The 20,775-nt window shown below is 35.3% G+C and overlaps 1 protein-coding gene across 1 annotated transcript; it reads left to right on the forward strand.

Moving 5' to 3' along the window:
• Positions 1-1,476: 1,476 nt before the first annotated feature.
• Positions 1,477-11,611, forward strand: LOC111999177 (large ribosomal subunit protein uL13c). Its single transcript, XM_024031298.2, has 4 exons — positions 1,477-1,797; positions 2,854-3,039; positions 4,067-4,237; positions 11,231-11,611. Exons 1-4 carry the CDS (start codon positions 1,549-1,551, stop codon positions 11,345-11,347), a joined length of 723 nt encoding a protein of 240 aa, XP_023887066.2. The 5' UTR covers positions 1,477-1,548; the 3' UTR covers positions 11,348-11,611.
• Positions 11,612-20,775: the final 9,164 nt, after the last annotated feature.

Consider the following 20,775-nt stretch of genomic DNA (forward strand, 5'->3'; position numbering starts at 1 on the left):
ACGTCAGATAAAAATAATATTTAAAAATGCCACGTCAGCAATTTAATTTTTGAAAAAAGCCACATCAGATAAAAATAATATAAAAATTTCTAACCTAATTTTTTTTTTTTTTAAAGAAAAGAAATTAGTTAAATTAATTTTTTTTCCTTTTTTTTGGAAGAACATTAAGAACGTGTTCTTCATTTTTCTTCCTCACAAACCCAGAAAACCATACACCACAAACCCACAAACCCAGAAACCCAGAAACAAAATCACTAAACACCCACTGCCAAGAAACCCACAAACCCATAAATCAAACCACAAACCCACAAACCCACAAACCCACAAACCCACAAACTTAGAAACAAAATCACCAAACACCCACTGCCGAGAAACCCACAAACCTAGAAATCAAACCACCCACTACCGAGCAATTCATACCCAAACCCAATACCTAACTCACCAAACACCTAAACAAAAAATCACCAAACACCCAAACAAAACCCAAAGGCACGACCACCACCACCTCGAATAGAACCTAGCTACCACCAAAACCCAACTACCGAAACGCCACCCAAACTGATCCAGCAAGCACCAACGAAACCCAACTAACGAAACCCAGCCACCAAACAGACCCAGCAAGAACCAAATCTCACCACCAAACTGATCCAGCAAGCACCGAAACCCACCACCAAATGGATCCAGCAAACACCGAAAAAAACCCACCACTAAAGTCGGCCACTGATTCAACTCCACAACCAAAACCCACTACCAAAACACCACCACTAAAACCCAGCAACCACCGATTCGATCCAACCAAAACTTAGTTAGATGAGAAGAGATAGATGAGTGAAACATGCTGTGAATAGAGAAGAGGAATGGGAAACGTAGAAGAGAGATATAGAGGGAGAGATGGAGAACTATGAATAGAGAAAGAGGAATGGCAAACATGCTTTTTATTTTGTAAATCTGAGTGATTTTATGGTTTTGGTTGCTAAGAAAATGCAAGAAAAGAAAAGTAAATTTTTAATTTTTAATTTTCGGGGCAAGCTTAGTTGGGGAAGAAAAATGAAGAACACGTTCTTCATGTTCTTCCAAAAAAAAGAAAAAAAAATTAATTTAACTAATTTCTTTTCTTTTAAAGAAAAAATAATTAGGTTAGAAATTTTTATATTATTTTTATTTGATGTGGCTTTTTTCAAAAATTAAATTGCTAACGTGACATTTTTAAATATTATTTTTATCTGACGTTGTTTTTTTTAATATTATTTTAATAGACATGTCAGTATTTACTGTTGGACCGTTTACCACGTAGGATATTTCTATTAAATGAGTAACGGCAGGAATCAAAATGGGAAGCATTTTTCAGAATAAAGACTAAAAACAATAAAAATAAAATATAGGGACTAAAATGAGAATTACTTGAAAATGTATTGGACTAAAACGTGCTTTTTGCCATAAAACCTTATTAATAATTACCCTTAGTTTTATGTACTCAATTTTGCTATTTACGCTCATGCCTTATCCATTTATCGAAACGGAGAGAACCCAAGAGAAAGTGAGAGAGAGATGGTGATACTCTGCGTTTCATCTTCGGTCACGTTCGCTTCTTCATCTGCTTCTTCTCGTTCTTATTCTTCCCACATGAACAGTAGCAGTGGCATTATCAAAAACCCATTTGTTGGTTTTCCCTTGTCATTATCAAAGCCATCGATTCGAAGAATTTCGTTTCCTCGTTTCCAGGTTCGATGCCAGGACCTTTCTCTCATCCCCAAAGATCAACGCTGGATGTTTGAAGACTCCGAAGCCAACGGCCCTGTAACTATGTCTAAAACTATCTATCTTTCTTTGGGTTTTTTTTTTTTTAATAAATTTTTAAATGTTATTTGGTTGCCAAGAAAAATAAAATAAGTGGGTTATGTCTTGAATATGGAAAGTGTTTTTTGGTGATTTGTTTTTGCTTTCTTTCTTGTGGGCTCTCTTCGTTTTCCGATAAAATGTGGGAAGATTAGATAGAGAGAATATTTATGATGTGGGACTGGGAGAGTTCTATGGTTTTTATGTTAATTTTCATAGTTTAGTTCTCTATTAAACGATAAACTCCCCATAATTATTTCTATCTATCTTAGTCTGCTGTTTGTTTAATGTGAAAAAAAAAAAAAAAAAAGGAATTTTAAAGATTACTGTTTTGGTACAGAAATATATGATTTTTCTGAATTTCTTAGAACATTTATAAAGATGGATACTATTTTTAGGTTTCCACTTTAGTCGAATATATCCTGATTTCAAGCAAGGGATTAAATATGGCACGGATATTTGCATTCACTTATCCTATTTTGACAACATACTCTATCACTTGTTTTAGTATAAATTTGATAACCTATCTCTTCTCTCACTGACTTTGATTTACAAAACTTGTGCGATGCTTTCAGTATACATTCTTTAAGCATGAATAAATATCCCTATGCAGGTGAGAAAACATCAACAATGATCTTTTGTGATTCTCTAATTGCGTTACTTATTATTATTTTTAATGATTTATGCAACTGTTTTTGAGTTTCAATTCTCAAGCTGCATATTTGAAAATTTCACTATTATTTTCAAGGTTTCTGCCTTATCTGGCCCTCTAAATATGCGAATAGTCTTCCTTACTTATCCTTTTCCGGTACAGAATTCACTAATAATGTCTCACATGGAATGCTCATGTTGAATTTGTTTTAAGTTCCCTTTTATTTATTTTTTTAATTAGTTGAATTATTGCAACTTCTCATACATATTCTTACTTTCCTTGTAAAATTGGGATAATGCACTTTCCTGTTTAATTGCTCAATTGTGATGTTCGTGAATGGTCTTTTTTGTTTTTTTTTTTTTCAGGATATTTGGAACAAGACATGGTATCCCAAAGCTGCTGATCATGTGAACACAGATAAGCCATGGTATGTAGTTGATGCTACAGACAAAATTCTTGGAAGACTAGCATCAACGATTGCTATTTACATCCGTGGGAAAAACCTGGCTACCTATACTCCCAGTGTGGACATGGGGGCATTCGTGATTGTGGTATGTAGTTTCTCTAGTTATGCATAAATTTCTCTTCATTATGATAGAGGGGAATATAAACTTCTACATAATTATACTTATGATGCACTTAGGATTGGCAAGGGTTTAGTTCCCATTGGCAACAATTTGGGTGAAACTAATCTATCTCACATATTCATTTTTGGGTCATCATGTGATTGACATAGTTGTCTTACACTTTCTTATCTTCCTATGGATCGTTGGTTGACAATTTTCATGTCAACAACATGTTGTGACAATTGATTTCATTTAATGGTAATTGAAGCATGTTAGGGATTGTGTGCGATTAGTTATAATTTGGAGATTACTTTTCAAAAAAGTTACAATTTGAAGATTATCTTGTATCTCATTTGATTAATGTTTGATACATGCAAGTGTCAATATGTCAGTGCATTGGCATTCATGAGTCTGTGCGTGTGTGTATCAATGTGTATAATGTTGATAAATATCTTCTGACTTAATTTAATATATAAGCACGGGCATTGTGTTGTTCCTTCATCTTTACCTCAAGCATTTTGCAAAGAGTTAAAGAGTTCATGTTTCTAAAGGGAAGGCATGAAAATAACCTTTGTGTATTAATAAATATGAAGTTGATAATTGTCTACTAACTTAATTTGCTCAATGAGCTTGTTGAGTTAAAAATTGGCATTGCGTGGTTCTTTAACTTTAGCGAAACGTTCTGTACAAAACATCTCTTCATACATAGTATAGGCCTCTCTCTCTCTCTCTCTCTCTCTCTCTCTCTCATGTTTGCGTCCATGAATAGGTAATTTACTTCTCAATTTTTGCATGCTTACAAAATTGGCGTTAGCAGATCTTATTTATTTCTGATGATTTGTTTTTTATGTGATTTAAACCTAGCCATCAAGGTTCTGGAGTCAGCTTAGATATCACTTGTCTAGTTTTTCTCACATACTGATGTGTGATGTAGACAGCTTATTATTATTATTATTTGTTTACATGGTTGTTGTACAGATCCTAAAAATTTTGTTGCACTTGAACTTAAAAGGTAAATGCAGAAAAAGTTGCCGTGTCCGGCAAGAAAAGGACCCAGAAGCTCTACAGGAGGCATTCAGGGCGACCAGGTGGTATGAAAGTGGAAACTTTTGACCAACTACAGCAGAGGATTCCAGAGAGAATTATTGAACATGCTGTTCGGGGTATGCTTCCCAAAGGAAGGGTGAGTTCTTGTTCTAAATGAGTTGAAGTATATGTGTATTTTACTTTTCCCCCTAAAAAAATTGCTACATTGTCTTTTTTGATAAATAAATAATTTTATTTTAAAAGATAAAATTAAAGAATATCAAGTCAAAGAATAATACAAAGCATAAGATAGTTAAAGAATTTTAGCCAAAGAATTATAATTAAAGGATATCAAATTAGTGAATGCAGTGATTGTATCACAAGTAGGCCCAAGATAGTTGGCCATTCATAGAGTAATATCTAAGAAAAGGAAGTCTCTCCTGTACTTTGGACACTTCCAAACTTCATAAGTATGGGAATTTCACTCCCGCCACAAAATTCACATTAGATACAAGGGAGCTAAATTCTACACAGTTGACAAGCATTTACCAACCAATTCTTCCAACCAACCATTATGTCAACTACTCTACAAAACATAATCCAATTAACTCCAAAGAGACTAAATACACGGTCCCGTAATGCTAAGCCAAACACACAATGAAGTAACAAAGGTGCCAAATATTTCTGGGACTATAAATCAGGAGAGATATGGGGGATTTGACTTTTTTCAGAAATCGAATAATCCAACTCTTCTCAAATGTAGCAGGCCTTTGTATGGCCTTCTGCTAAATGGACTCGGGCCCATTTCTCTTTAAAAATTACCGTTGCTTTTGATGGGGCTGCTCAATGTAAGTCCAATAGAGTAACTTTGTCCATCCAAAAGGAACTTCAAAATTGGGCCCAATTTTGTTAGAGCCTGTGGCTTTAAATGACCAAGCAACTCGGGCCAAACCCATTAAAGCCCAAAATGAATTCATTCAAAACTTGGTGAAGTTGACTGAACAAAGCTCATGGGAGGTGGGAGAAGGGAGAGGGTCCCATGGTTCAGCCGAGAAGACTCTGACGGCGCCTCTGAGCACTGGCGAGATGGGTGGAGTACCCCCAAGGTCCGATGGGTGCATGGATGAGATTGTGAAAGGCGGTGTTTCCTTGGCGGGCCCTTGAACTAGCAAAGGGTCGGTTTCCCTTGCTTCACCCGTGAAGCCTCTGATGGGAGTTTTGAGCACTGGCGAGATGGGTGTTGAAGTGACGGGGGTTGACGGTGGTCATTTGGTGGGCTCTCAAACTAGTGGGGCTGTGTTTGGTTGTATGGGAAATGCTGCGATTGTCGCCGATGGTCTAGCAGTGGATTGTCTATTGTTTGGGGATGTTCCAAAACCAGATGGGTTTTTTGATGGGCTGTTTGATGGTCAGTCTAACTTTGCCGAGCCCGTTGCTTAACCAAAGATAGTTTTGCAGCTTCTATCGGGTTATGAGTTCTCCAATATGAATTGTAATCACAAGTTGTTGGTTCAAAATCATTTCTCTCCTCTCTATGAGCTAGGTTCTGATTCCAAAGAGGATGACATGCTGATGTTGGATTGGGACAACTCCACTAGCTCAGGTAAGGATGAGGATGATAGAAATGTTTTGGATTTTGTACCTTTGGCTAAGTGGGTTCCTTATGGGGGGGTCTCAATTTGGTAACAAAGGAGAGAGCAATGGATGACTTTCTTGTGGAGGATTTTCTGGAACCATTAATGTGGGTGAAAAGGATGGTTAAGGTTTTTGGTAAATTTGTAGGCTTTCCTATAGATTCTTGTGAGAGGCAGTGCACTGCTTTCTTTCAAAAGCTTGAGGAAGTGTGGGAAAAACAAGCTATTGCAGGTAGTCTTTGTCGCACTGTTTCTTCAACTAAAAAAGGTATGAGAGAATTGGAAGAATTTAGTTTCTACTGTTAATTATGATTGGCAATCTGGTCAACGAACTAGAGGGGATGTGAATTCCGTCGGGGTGGGCTCGGATTGTTGACTATGAATTTGAAAATCCTATCTTGGAATGTGAGAGGATTTCCTCAAAATAGTGATAATGTGAAAAATTTACTCAAGGAGTGGAAATGTGATGTTGTGTGTTTTCAAGAAACAAAACTGGACTGTGCTAATTCTTTTGTTGTGAAAAGTCTTTAGGGCAGCCCTTTTCTTGATTGGGTAGATTTGGATGCCATTCACACAGCAGGGGGAGTTCTTTTGATTTGGGACAAACCGGTGTATAAAAAAATTGATTGTGTGGTTGGCTGCTTTTTTGTTTTTATTGTGTTGAAGGGTGTGGTAGATGGGTTTGTTTGTATTTGTATGGGGGTGTATGGTCCGACTGCTGCAGGGCTTAGGGATGCTTTGTGGACTGAACTTGATAGTGTAAGAGCGAGGTGGAGCTTGGCTTGGGGTGTCTTTGGTGACTTCAATATCATTAGATATCTAGTAGAGCGTCTTTTTTGTACCTCTTTTAGTCCAACCATGTTCAAATTATCGGACTTTATTGAGAGGAATTTTTGGTTGATCTACCTCTTGTGGGGGGTGAGTATACATGGTTTCATGACTCCAAGAACCTTTCTATGTCTAGAATTGATAGAGTTTTGGTGTCCGTTGACTGGGAGGATCACTTCTTGGATGTGACTCAAAGGCCTCTTCATCGTGTGATTTCAGATCACTGTCCTCTTCTTGTGGATGCAGGTGCTATGTCGAGGGGGAAGAGCTCTTTTAAATTTGAGAATATGTGGTTCAAAGTGGAGGGTTTTGTGGATCGAGTTTGGGAGTGGTGGAATGGATATCATTTTGTGGAGCCTCCTAGTTATGTTCTAGCTTGTAAATTCAAGGCTCTTAAGGGAGATTTGAAGCATTGGAATAAATATGTTTTTGGGGATGTGTCTTTTAGGAAAAAATATTTGTTGTCTAAACTCTTGGATCTTGATTTGAGAGAAGGGGTGCAATCTTTGTCTCCGGTAGATAGAACAAGAAGAACTGAAGTCAAGGCTGAAATTAAGTATTTAGCATCCTTGGAAGAGATTTCTCGGAGGCAGAAATCAAAAGCTCTATTTTTAAAAGGAGATAATAATATTGGATTTTTTCATAGGCTTGCCAATTCTCATAGACGACCTAATACTATGAGGGGTGTGGAGGTTGATGGTATTTTTTATGAGGCGGAGTCAGAGATTCAAGATCAAGTGGTGGGACTTTATGAGTCTTTATATCAGGAGTTAGAATCTTGGAGGCCCTCTGTTGATGGCCTAGAGTTTGCAAATCTGGATGAAACTGATCGGCTTTCCCTAGAAAGGGAGTTTGAGGAGGAGATCATTGCAGCCCTTCGAGAAGTTGAGGGTGATAAAGCTTCTAGCCCTGATGGCTTTACCATGGCTTTCTTCCAAAAATGTTGGTGTGTGCTTGAGAATTTATTTTGGTTTTCTTTGCAAACTTCCATAGAGAATTTATTTTTAAGAAATCTCTCAATGCCACCTTTTTGTGTTTGATACCTAAGAAGACTAATGTGGTTAATATTAGAGACCCTATTAGCCTTGTGAGTAGCTTGTATAAGCTTTTGTCAAAGGTGTTGGCACATAGACTTCGATTGGTATTAGATAAACTGATTTCCAACTCCCAAAACTCCTTTGTTGGGGGAAGGCAAATTCTTGATTCCGTTCTTATTGCAAACGAATGCCTGGACAATAGACTGAAGAGTGAAAATCCGGGTGTAATTGTTAAATTGGATATTGAGAAGGCTTATGATCATGTGAATTGGAGTGCCTTGTTTTATCTTATGGAGATGATGGGTTTTGGGGAGAAGTGGGGGAGATGGATGAATGCATGTATTTCTATAGTTCGCTTTTCAGTGCTTATCAATGGGTCTCCAGTTGGTTTCTTTGGTAGTTCTCGTGGTCTTCTTCAAAGGGATCCCTTATCTCCACTCTTGTTTGTGTTGGTGATAGAGGTGTTGAGTAGGTTGTTGAAGAAGACAGAAGATGGAGGCTTTCTTAGCAGTTCCCCACTAGGAGGAGGAAGTTTTCACATTTCTCATATTTTGTTTGTTGATGATACTATTCTTTTTTTGTGACGCTTCCAGGGAACAATTATTATATATTTGTATGGTTTCGATCTTCTTTGAAGCTATCACAGGCTTGAAAGTAAATGATGGTAAGAGTGAGATTGTGCTAGTTGGTGAGGTTGGGACTTTGGATGCTTTGGCCCGCATTTTATGTTATAAGGTTGGTTGTTTGCCCATAACCTACTTGGGTATGCCTTTGGGGGCTCATTATAAGGATTCTTTGATTTGGAGCCCTATTATAGAAAGGATGGAGAAAAAGCTCTCAGGTTGGAAGCGGTTATATTTGTCAAAAGGGGGTAGGCTTACTTTATTGAAGAGTACTTTATCAAGCTTTCCCACTTATTATTTATCTTTGTTTACTATACCACAACATGTGGCGGATAGATTAGAGAGGATCCAGAGGAATTTCCTATGGGGGAGATCTATTGATGTATTTAAATATTCACTTGTTGCTTAGGAAAAGGTTGTGAGGCCAATGGAGGTAGGTGGTTTGGGGATCCGGAGGATTGGGTTATTTAACCAAGCTTTACTAGGGAAGTGGCTTTGGCGCTTTGGGAAGGAGGCCACACACTTATGGTGTCAGGTCATAGCCTCCAAATATGGGGAAGGTAGTGGTGGCTGGTGCACTAGAGCTGTTAGAGGAACGCATGGCTGTGGGATGTGGAAGAGCATTAGGAAGGGGGTGGAGAGTTTCTTTGGTCATGTGTTGTAAGCGGCGGGAGAGGGTTTTCATATTCAATTCTGGAATGATTCTTGGAGTAGTCCAACTTCTTTGAAAGAATTATATTTGGAATTGTTTGCTTGTGTTGTGGATAAAGAAGCTAGGATTTCTGATATGGTTGACATTGCACCTGATGGGGGTGATAGAAGCTAGAACTTTACTCTTCCACTGTGAGTTTCAAGATTGGGAGACATCAAGGTTTTATGCTTTCATTGTGCATATCTCATCCAAAATACTTGTGGGGGGTGATGATACCATGGTTTGGCAATTGAATCATAGTGGTGTCTTTGATGTGCGTTCTTTTTATAAATCATTATTGAAAGCTCCGTCGGTTTTTTTTACCTTGGCAATGCATTTGGAGTGTTAAGGTTCCTAGAAGGGTGTCTTTTTTTCTTATGGACAGCTGCTAGGGGTGTGATTTTCACAATAGATAACCTTGTTAAGAACTTGCCTCTTGTTAATTGGTGTTGCCTATGTTGGTGTGAGGAGGAAACCGTGGATCATTTATTACTGCATTGCAAGTTTGTCCATAACTTGTGGAGTGAAGACATTAGTCTTCATTAGTGGGTGATGTCGAAGACATTAGTCTCTCTACTTTCTACATGGTGGAATTGGTTGGGCATTCATTCTTCCAATGTTTGGAATATGGTACCGGCATGTCTTATGTGGTTAACTTGGAAGAAATGCAATGCCCGAACATTTGAGGACACTGAAAGAACTGTGGGCCTATTGAAGTCTTTACTAACTAGGACTTTGTTTGAGTGGTCTTGTATTTGGGGTTTTACACATTGTACTTCTTTGCTTGATTTCATTAATTCTGTTTGCTTTTCCCTTTGATCTGTTTGTATCTGTTTTTTTGTATTAAGTTTACTATCGTAAACTCATTGTACTTTTCTTATCAATAAAGTTTTTATTACCTATATAAAAATAAATAAAAATAAAAAAAATCTACTCAAATGGCACCAATTGATTCGGGGTTACAGACTATTCTATTGAATTCATTTATAATAGGCATTCTCTATAATTTTATGTTAACGATGGATACTACTAGGTTCTTTGATAATTGGGCATTATTTGAATGTCCATTTTGTGCCCAAGTTTTTTCTTGTTTATGCTACTAGGTTCTCTGACTTGGAATTTTTATTGTATGCCAATTTTTTTTCTGCTATTTATTCTAGTACTCTGGATTTGATTTAAGTTCTTATTTTTACCAGTAGTATGTGTTTTGCTACATACAATGTTGGCCGCTCTGCTGAAGTGTGTTGGAGCTGTTGGAGATAGTGCTTGGTTAGTTGGCTTATGATATCAGTGCTGCACAATTGGTGCAAGGTTGGGAATGGGTCTGCCATATAGTTTAGCCATAATATACCTGCATTCATGTCACTCTGTTAGGTGGGTACACTCCAAGTTCCTGAGCACTTTATTTCTTCTAGATAGGCTTTTCAGACACCCATTCTTGTTATTAGGGGTCAACAAGAAAAATGTTTTCCCTAGTTTGACTTACCTTCTCAGTAGTGTTGAACTAAGTCACATTGAGTGGGTGCAAGAGTTAGAGAGGAAGCACAAAGGCATCCAAATTCAAAATTCTGTCAAAGCTGGAGCATCTTAAGTGTCATAAAAGTGAAATAACTAATTGACATTTAATTTTGTAACAGTCTTTTGTTTTTTTTTTTTTTTTAAATATTTTTTTATTTGTAAGTTTCACACAGACATAGTGGGTTTTGAACCCACAACCTTTCCCTCATCCCTTTATTAATTTGTCTTCATAATAATGTGTGCGTGTGTTTTATTTGAAGTCATAAATGAAATAAAATTCTGTCATTGGAGAGTGAAAATTCTAAGGGATTCTTTGGCATGAAAGGCTATACATTTATCGTGGGAGGCATGGTATGGGACTTCTAACCATGAATGGCCGGGGATTTGTATGAGAGATGACTGTAACCACAAATCTTGTTCTTGAACATGGTAAGGAACTTTTGAAAGATAAGATTATAGATTAAGGCAATTGGCCTTCATCTATGATGTAAATTATCACATAGTACTAAGTTGTCTGGGGCAATCTGTGGAAGCCTGTAGCTGATAGAGAGTCCAACTTGTTAAGTAAAAATTGGAATTTGAGGAGTACCGAAAAAAGGAAAAGAGCAGAAAAGAAAAGATTGGGGTTTGATACTTTGGGGCGGTCATCTGTGTGATCTTCAACTCAGGTTTTTTTGACAATGCTATAACTGAGTGTGTATCCTTGAAGGAAAAAAGGAATCAAATTTTGTCAATTCTCTATACAGATCTTCTATTTTTGTGAAATGTCTATAATTCTCTATTGCTTAGCTGCTTTTAAAGTGTGTTCCTTTTGTGCAGCTTGGCAGAGCATTATTCAATCACCTGAAGGTTTACAAGGGCCCGGATCATCCACATGAGGCTCAGGGCCCCATTGAGCTGCCCATAAGGGATAAAAGGATGCAGAAAGAAAGATAAGACTTGAATCATAACTCCAGCAGAAGATATAATGTGTGATCCCTCACTTTCCCCATGGTTAACATAACTTGTTATTTTTTGTTTGTGGCGTTTTTGTTGCATGATTCAGATCTCATGTAGACATTCATGTTTGTTTTTTCTTGTAGATGCATCCGATTTTAGGTTTCGCTGTTTTTATATGATATTTGTTGTCGAAGTTTCAGTCTCATTTTATAAATATACATAAAATTCTGTGTTACAAGTTTACAACACTCTTGTAACTTACATGGATGCTATCATTTTGGCCTGAATTTCAGCAATGTCCTTTGCTGCCCTGGATTGAGAAGATGCAACTCCCGAAGTTCCGCCTAGCCCATTGACTCTATTGCCAAAATGGGCGGATCAGGTCAAACGGGTTGTGGGTAAAAAATGGTCATTTTAAGCATGTTAAAAATGGGTTTGGGTCAATCGGGATGCGGGTTGGGTCAAGTTAATCCATATTTTTCACATGAATTAAAAAAAAAAAAGGGTATTTGTTATTTAAAAAGTCATGCAACAAATTACTTGATGTAAAATTCATTATTTTGAATTTACCACTTATATTAAGAATGAATTATACTTATTAATACTTATTCAATAATTTTAAAATTATATAAATCATAACATTGCTATCTAAAATAAAATAATACAAAGATAAGTAAAACAAATATATAAGTTTTATTTTTACACAATATCTACGTCTTAAAATATAAAACAAAATTACAAATGACTTATTGAATAATTCATTTGACAAAGAATAAAAGCATATAAGAAATTTACAATTTTGAAAATTAATTTTATAATCTATTGTCAATTGTGGTTGCCATTCTATGTCAATTTGAGATATATATTGAAGTTTAATTGTTTACTTATTTATACATGATCTCTTTTATGAATATTATATCATTGTTAAGCAATACACCCTTTAGAAAATATCATAATTTATTTTGAAAAGTCATTTATTTTGGACATAAATTGTTAAAAATAGGTCTAAGATTCATAATTTATGTTAATTTGGTATTTTGGCTTCACTATTTTCACACTTATGAAATTTTTTATTTAAGGCTTTTTGGAGTTCCTAATTCAAAGGGTGAAGATTAAAAGAGACAAAAAGATTATTGAAAAGACATTTTTACTCTTGTTTTCTAAGGAAGTTAAGCAACACACTCTAGAAAATATTATAATTTATTTTGAAAAACTGTTTATTTTGGACATAAATTGTTAAAAAATAGGTCTAAACATTCATAATTTATGTTAATTTGATACTTTGGCTTCACTATTTTCACACTTGTGAAAATTTTTTATTTTAAGCTTTTTTGGAGTTCCTAATCCAAAGGATGAAGATGAGAAGAGACAAAAAGATTATTGAAAAGACATTTTTACTCTTGTTTTCTAAAGGAGAGCACTTCAAGTGAGTTAATCCACGAGTAGGCACTATTAAAATAGGCATTATCACAGGTAGGTTAACTGCAATTACCCCTTAAATTTCATCCCATTTGAAAGTTTGAAAGTTTATATATAAGAGGAAAAATCACCAAATGAATGGTCATAGGCTCAAAATTTTAGGTCCAATATCCAATAATATCATCTAAAAGCCTAGGCAACTAGACATGGCAAAACGGGTCAGAATTTTTTGACTCGACCTGAAAAATACATGACCCGAACCTGATTTTTTTGACTTGAAGCAAAAACGGATTGACTCGTGACCCGACCTGTGTTTTTTGCTGGTCAACCCAACCCGATCCACCTGGAAAAACTAACCAGACCTGAACCGGCAACCACTCGACCTGACTACCTAGCGATCGGTGGCGGGTCCCTGCCATCCCAAACCAATTCTGAAGGGTCGGATGGCGGGTCTTCCCTTTTAAAACCCAATCCACCTAACCCGACTGTGTATATAACCTAGTTCTTCGTCATTTTATATTCTCCACTCTAGTTTAGACCATCACTGGCTCACTCACCCTTAGTTTCTCTGTCCACTTGCTCTCTTGGTCTCACCTTAGAGTCTTACGCTCTCGATCTCTCTTACACTTAACAGCTAACACCTTTGCCAGCCAACACCATCGCTGATCTGAATCTTTAGATCTTTGAACCTCCACCATCGCTGAGCTACAATTCTCCTTCATCACACCATCGCCGATCTAAATCTTTATAGATCTTCGAACCTCCACCATTGTTGAGCTACGAATCTCCTTCATCGCACCATCGCCGATCTGCAAGTAACACTTTTTATTTCTTCGTTTTAGTCTCATGCAAGTTCAGATCTGCTATTATTTCTCTCTATTTCTGTCTGGGTTCTTCGGATTTGTGGTTATTGATATTTGGGTTTGTAGATTTGTTCTTAAGATTTGTGAAATTTGTACCAAGTTTTGTCTTTGTTTTTAGTCTTTTGGTCGAGTTGGGTCCAATCGCCGTCCACTCGAGCCCAATTTGACTTGACTCGTAGTTTTTTGCGTCGGTAGTAGGTTCGCTGTCTTTCAACCCAACAAAGTCGGGTCGGTTCCAAGTTGGGCCCAAACTTGAGCCGACCCGACCCGTGGACACCCTATCCATTACTATGAATAGTCCAAATTCTCTTTTGACCAAGTGTCACCAAATAGTCCATGACCGATGGGCTAACCTAATAGCCCTCTAATCCACTGGGCTAATGAGCAACTTGGCCCAGTGTTCGCCCATTAGCCCAACCAATGGCCTAAAATTCATAACAAAATAATTTAGAGGGGTGAGGGATCAGACTTTAGACATGATAAACACTTTAAAACCACATGCCTAACCACTAAATACTTTGGAGTGATTGTTATAAATTATACTTACTAATATATATATATATATATATATATATTGTTATTAATCTCGTAGCTTTGATTTTTTTGTAAAAAAAACCACTGGACATTTTTTAATTGAAGGATAGAAAAAGAAAAAAAAAAAACTATTTAAAATCTTAATGAAAAAAAAAAAAAATTTTTTTATAAAAAAAGATGATCTCATTTAAAAATAAAAATAAATAAATAAGTAGAGAGAGATATTATGAAGACTTCTAAATTTCAAAAAAGAGAAATTTAGAGTATTTTGCATGCACATCATGGATGATTTTGTTTAACATTTGACTTGTGGACATCAAGAAATAAATTAGGTTTTCACTTTTTAACTATTCATCATATTGATTCTAATTGGAATTTAAATTAAAGATTAATATTATTTAAAATAGTGGAATCTCCACACTTAGGATATAACATTGCAAATCTTGTTAGTGAGGAACTTCAATATGGGGGTATTACTGATCATATATTTTAAATAACACTTCATACTGCCACAAATAATGATATGGCAGAGACTGCACACTCAATGAACACTATTACTCAAAGAATTTACATAGTTTTGTAGGTTTGAAGTACACAATTTTTTGAAGAACACTCAAAATTTTGCACATTTAACCTACACAAATTTTCAAAGAGTCATAGAAATTTTGGGCTTTCAATGAACACTACTAGTCAAAGAATTTACATAATTTTGTACTTTCGAAGTACGCTTTTATGAAAAACGTACACAATTCGGCAGGTGTCAACGTACATAAATTTTTAATGAATGTTGAAAATTCCACACATTCAAAAAATACTATTACTTAAAGAATTTATATAATTTTGTACATTATAAGTTTGTAATTTTTCAAAAAATATTGTAAATCACATTTAACGAACACTATTACTTAAACTACTTTTATAATTTTGTACGTTCGAAGTAAGCAATTTTTAGAAAAACTTATACAATTATGCACGTTCAACGAATACAATTTTTTTTTTAAATGTTGAAAATTATGCACGTTCGACGAATACTATTACTCTAACATTTTTAGATAATTTTGTACATTCGAAGTACGTGATGTTAAGAAAAATGTGCACAATTCTACTTGTTCAACATATACAATTGTTGATACCTTGCAGTTACGACCACTTGAAAAAGGTGACACACGCGCCCCTCCCCGGAGGGCAGTACACAGCTTGGGTGTGTGAGCTATTTTTATATTAAGGTTGTGAAGTCGCTACCAATCATTGAGATTTTTCTAAGGTGTAATTGGTCGCCTGACTCTATGTTGATTTTATTACCAATCATAGGTTAAAAAGAAAAATCTGTTTTTTCCTAACTAAATGGATGATAAAATATCTTGATTCTTGGATTTAGAAGTCTGGTTACTTATGGGGAAGGTGTTAGGCATCCCTCAACACTTGTCGTGAGACAATCCTTTGTTTTGGTAAAATCTTAATTTTTGGTCATTGGTAGATGAAAACAAGCTACTGGCATTAGCTTTCGGGGCTTTAAAAGAATTGAGATTTGAGGTTTGATTTGGGAAAGGTGTGTGAAAATTACTACCAAATTTCCATGATGAAAATCTGGTAGCATTTCACCTTATTTTCGTGGTGAAAATTCAGTAGCATTTTGGGTCAAGTGCGTTGTAGCACACAAAACACTATTCTCACCAAGCTTTCATGGTGAGAATATGGCAAGAAGATGCCACATTTTCATGGTGACAATTTGGTAGAGTTTTGCGTTTGGTGCACTATGGCACACTGGTAGGGTTTAATGCCTATGTATACGACATGCATCAATATGCTTAGACTATGTCGAGGCTCACCAAAGTATTGAACACATGACGCGTGTCATATACATGGGGAAATCGATGTCACTAGATGACATGGATAAAGGCAATCACACACATGATAGGTCATGCACCTAGTGAAGCATGAATATACATTTGCAGTATAAGCCTTGAATGCATACCCACACTCCAAGGTTAAAAGCAACCATGATTAGGGAGGGGTTGCCTTCCTAACCACCTATGTCCATCATTCGAAGTGCATGGCTACCTTTACAACATACATAGTATGCATAATACATATACATATAGAGCGAAAATGTAGACATTGTTAGGGTTTATGCCCTAAAATCCAATTTATTGGCATGTTATAAATAACTAAACTGTTTAATTAAATGAGACTATTTGTAAACGAACTAATTGGACATTATCATAGTCCTTAAGATGCATTGTATGTGATTTACGCCTTGTTTGTTTCAATGTAATATATTTTCAGGAAAATATTTTCCAATTTTACAGTGTTTGTTTTGCAGTAAAATATTTTGTCAAAAGTAAAATATTTTCTGTCAACCATATCAACCTAAGCAAATTTATGTAAAATATTTTACACTTAAAATTTTGGGAAATCATTTTACATTTGCTCAATCCTTCACACCTCGATACTTATCACTCCCACAAATATGAAAATGAAAATATTTTCTTGAAAATATTTTACATGTAAAATATTTTACCTTTGCAAATATTTTACATTGAAATAAACAGAGTGTTAGTTGCAGAAGCTATAAATCACAAGTTTCTTGTAAACTCAAAATATAGTTCATAGTCGGTGATGAAATTGGGTGTTTCATCTATGAAGACTATAACACATCAGCTAAGATGGTTTGTCTTGATCATGGAAGTGGAGACTTCTAGTTGATGTGTTGATATTCCTTAAGTGTGTAAGACATATTGAACTGGACTGCCGTGAGATTAATTATTCAATTAACAACTATCACTTGAATAATTCATCTCACGACTTCTAATTTCATAGACTTTTAATCCTGAGAGGATAGTGAACTCAATTATGAAATATAGGTTACTTTGATATATCAAGAGTGAGGTCTAATTTAATGGTCAAAACCTTAGTATGTTAGGTAACTGCACGTAGTGTTGAGGGAACACATATTCTTAAGATGAAATCCATAATCTCTTTCTATCGAGACACGAAAATCCCCTAGAAATAAGTTTAATGAGAACTGATTATTTAGGGCTAGCCACTTTAGTAAAGAGTTACTAAAGTTTATATTTATTGAAATTAGATTTCATAAATATGAATAACTAAAAGATTAAACTGGGTACTCAAGGAATAAAATAGTTGTTTACAAAGTGATAGTTTATTAAAAGTCACTATGGGTATTTCATGGAGGGGTCAAATGATATCATATTAGAGTCTTGAGAAATAGTTTATTAATAAGGCCTAGAGTGCAATTATATTTCCATAGTGGTACTTCTTATATAATTAATGGTAACTTTAGGCTTGTTAAGAGTTGACAGATAAGTCTGAGGCCCCTTGGAGCTAGAGTCTTACTTGTCCCTTTGGTCGCATCCCAAGCTACACACTTAAGCCCAATTGGGTTGGCCTAAAAGGCTAACCCAATTAGATATTCAGTTATTTATTTAATAAGAGTTATTAAATAAAGTAACTGTGCGGACAGTTAAAAGGTACGTATAATTAAAAAGAAGAGGCAAAAAAAAAAAACAGTTTTTCTCTATAGTATCTTTTGAGAACATTTTTCATTTTGGAAAATCAACGTACTTAAGAACCAATTGAGAGACCACTCATCTTGGGCACCATGTGGAATTGAGATGAAGATTGAAGGTATTCTCAAGTCTTGTTTTTGAATTTTACTGCATCTTTGTTCTAGAATTCAAGGTTATATGTTCTCTCTCATGAATGATGTAGATCCTCGTGTTGCTTTCGTTGTGGGTTTTGTATGAGATGCAAAACCAGTTTTTCCAACAATTGGTATTAGAGCAAACTTCAATATCATACTTGTATAACATATGATTTGAGTTTTAGAATTAAAGAAAACCATTTTCTTGGTGTATCAAATTTTTGCAGTAGTTTTTTCTGCATAATGTTTTTGTTCTATAAACTTTATAAACATGTGTGTTGTGATTAATATATGAGATATATTAATTGTTACTTGAGGCCACAGCTGTAGCTTTTGTTTTGTGCCGTGTGTTTTTGGTGTTTGTATTAGAGTTGGACACCATCTACATATATTGCAAGTGGGTTTATTGAGATAGTTTATAAACTAGATCTGATGGGTATTATTTTTTTTAAAGATTACAACTACCTGTAATGAAGTATTACTTGTTTTTGATATGAGCATCTATTATGATAGATAAGAATTACTCATTTGGATGAGCTTATATCCTTGGATTGATTAATATATTTTAATGCGCGGATGTACAAACCGTGTTTTGGCTTGTTGATATTCGTTCATGTTTATATATATTAAGATAGGTATGATGAACGTGTATTGTTGCTTGTCTTGTCATATATTTTAGGGTTCTTGTTTTTGATCTTGAAACCCTTAATGTTTAATCTATAAATCTTCATTTATAAAATCAAAAGGTGTTTTTTGATGGAAATAATAAAAACGTAAAAAAAAAAAAAGTTACCAGAAAAGTCTGAAAAAATTTAGTTTTACGAGTCTCGATTGATCGAGAATTCCCTTGGATTGATTGAATGTTTTTTTCGATTGATCGAATGGGAATTGAGAATCGATTGTATGAGGCAGTGGCTTTGTGATGAATTTCTTCACTTTTTCGATCGATTGAGAAAAATGTTCAACCGATCGAAGGTATTGAATTTTGAATTTTCACTTGCTTTTGACTAAGTGTTAAAACTTTGATCAAAAGCAAGGCTTTGTGTAATGAGATTACATATGATTCTTTATAAAGTGATTAATTTTCTATAGTCCTTAAAAGTTAAGGACATTTATTAATCATTATCTAACTAAGAGGCCTAATGAGATTAAAAGATATTAGTTAAATAGAACTCTTAGTCCTAAATTGTTTAGGACTTGTCTTTTAAAAGACATTCTGATAGACAACAAGCTGAATGACCCATTGTGATAAAACCAATTAATTAATTAGCCAAGTTATTAATTAATCTATTTATCACGCAATTGCATGGAAGCACAAACAAATCATCAAAAACTAAATATGCAGCGGAAATTAAATAACACGGTGATTTGTTTACAAATGGGGAAAAACCTCGCGGCAAAAACCCCACCGGGTGATTTTCAGATCACCACTCCCGAAACTCCACTAAAGAACCAGTTGTGTTTAGTATGGAAGTTGCTTAAAATCCATTTATGGACTAAAGCAAGCATCTAGATCATACAAAATAACATCTTTGATCAAGCAATCAAATTGTTTGATTTTGATCAAGTAGTGATAATGATGTAACTAAACTAGTTCATAGCAAAGAACTAGTTGTGGTTAGTATGCAAGTTGCTTAAAATCCATTTATGAACTAAATCAAGCATCTAGATCATACAAAATATCATTTTTGATCAAGAAATCAAATTGTTTGATTTTGATCAAGTAGTGATAAGCCTTATGTGTGTTAAAGCTATATAGAGTAATAAATCTCTTAATGTATGTTGATTGACATTCAAATCATTTAGAATGATGTATAGATATTGTCATCAGTAGAGATTTTGTTGTCAAGACTAGTTTGATATAAAGTACTTGGGCGAGATTGGTCACATCATAAGAATTAAACTTTGGTAAGATTCAAAAATTAGGACGTTGGGTCTATCTTAAACTGCTTAAATAGATTATATTCTAGCTAAGTATAGCATGTGATACCATGTTAAAGGGAAGAGCATTTGAAGACGGTTCCTTATACCATGTTAAAAGGAAGTCTCAATTATGCTATGCTATATACTAGGTTAAATATCTATTTTGCAGTGGGCATGGTAGTCAAATATCAATTAAAATCCAGTGTTAGGACATATATGTTTTAACTTTTTTAAGAACATATGTCACTTAGTTATGTAAATTGGCTAATCCTTTGACAAAACGCACTCTGCTTGTAATTGGGTAGTTCTAAGTGTTTTTAATACTTCAAGAAACAATGTTTCAAGGTCAAGTGTTGAAGTCATCAAGTCTGTCCAAGAAAAAGCAAGCTGAAGTGCAAAGTTTTTAAAGCTCGACACCTCTCGATAGCTACCTCGACACCTGCTATCTGTCGAGATTTAAAAAGTCAGAATTCCAATCTGATTTTCTTGGGATCCGTGAATATGTTTTTGGGCTTTCTTTTCTTCTAACCCTGAACATATAAAAGGATTATTTTAAGATCCGTTTTGGTAGACACAAGTTGTATTATCATTGAGAAGTCTCTGTTTATGCAAATTGTGCTCAACAGACGAAGTTCTTGACCTAGTTCATCTTCCATCAAGAAGTTGCTGTGTATTTGCATCGTAGGGTTTTGTAACCAAGCATCTTCCTACTATTCATCACGTGGATGAACTGAAGAACTTTGCAGCCAACCATTCTTCCTTAAGTTGGTGTTCTGAAGTCGCGTACTTGGATCCGCGCATTGGTTAGTCACGTACTTGGGAGCCGTGCATCAAAGGTGGAAATTGTCACTACAGATCAAGTCCAATTGGGTATTGGGGTAAGGGTTCAACTGTAGGTTGGTAAGGTACTTGGGATTCCTTTACTTGTAACCGCTTGATTTGATAATAGTGGAGTTTCGAGAGTGGTGACCTGAAAATCACCCGGTGGGGTTTTTGCCATTAGGGTTTTCCCCATTCGTAAA

Source organism: Quercus suber, unplaced genomic scaffold (assembly GCF_002906115.3).
Source record: "Quercus suber isolate HL8 unplaced genomic scaffold, Cork oak 2.0 scaffold_571, whole genome shotgun sequence".
Lineage (NCBI taxonomy): Eukaryota > Viridiplantae > Streptophyta > Magnoliopsida > Fagales > Fagaceae > Quercus > Quercus suber.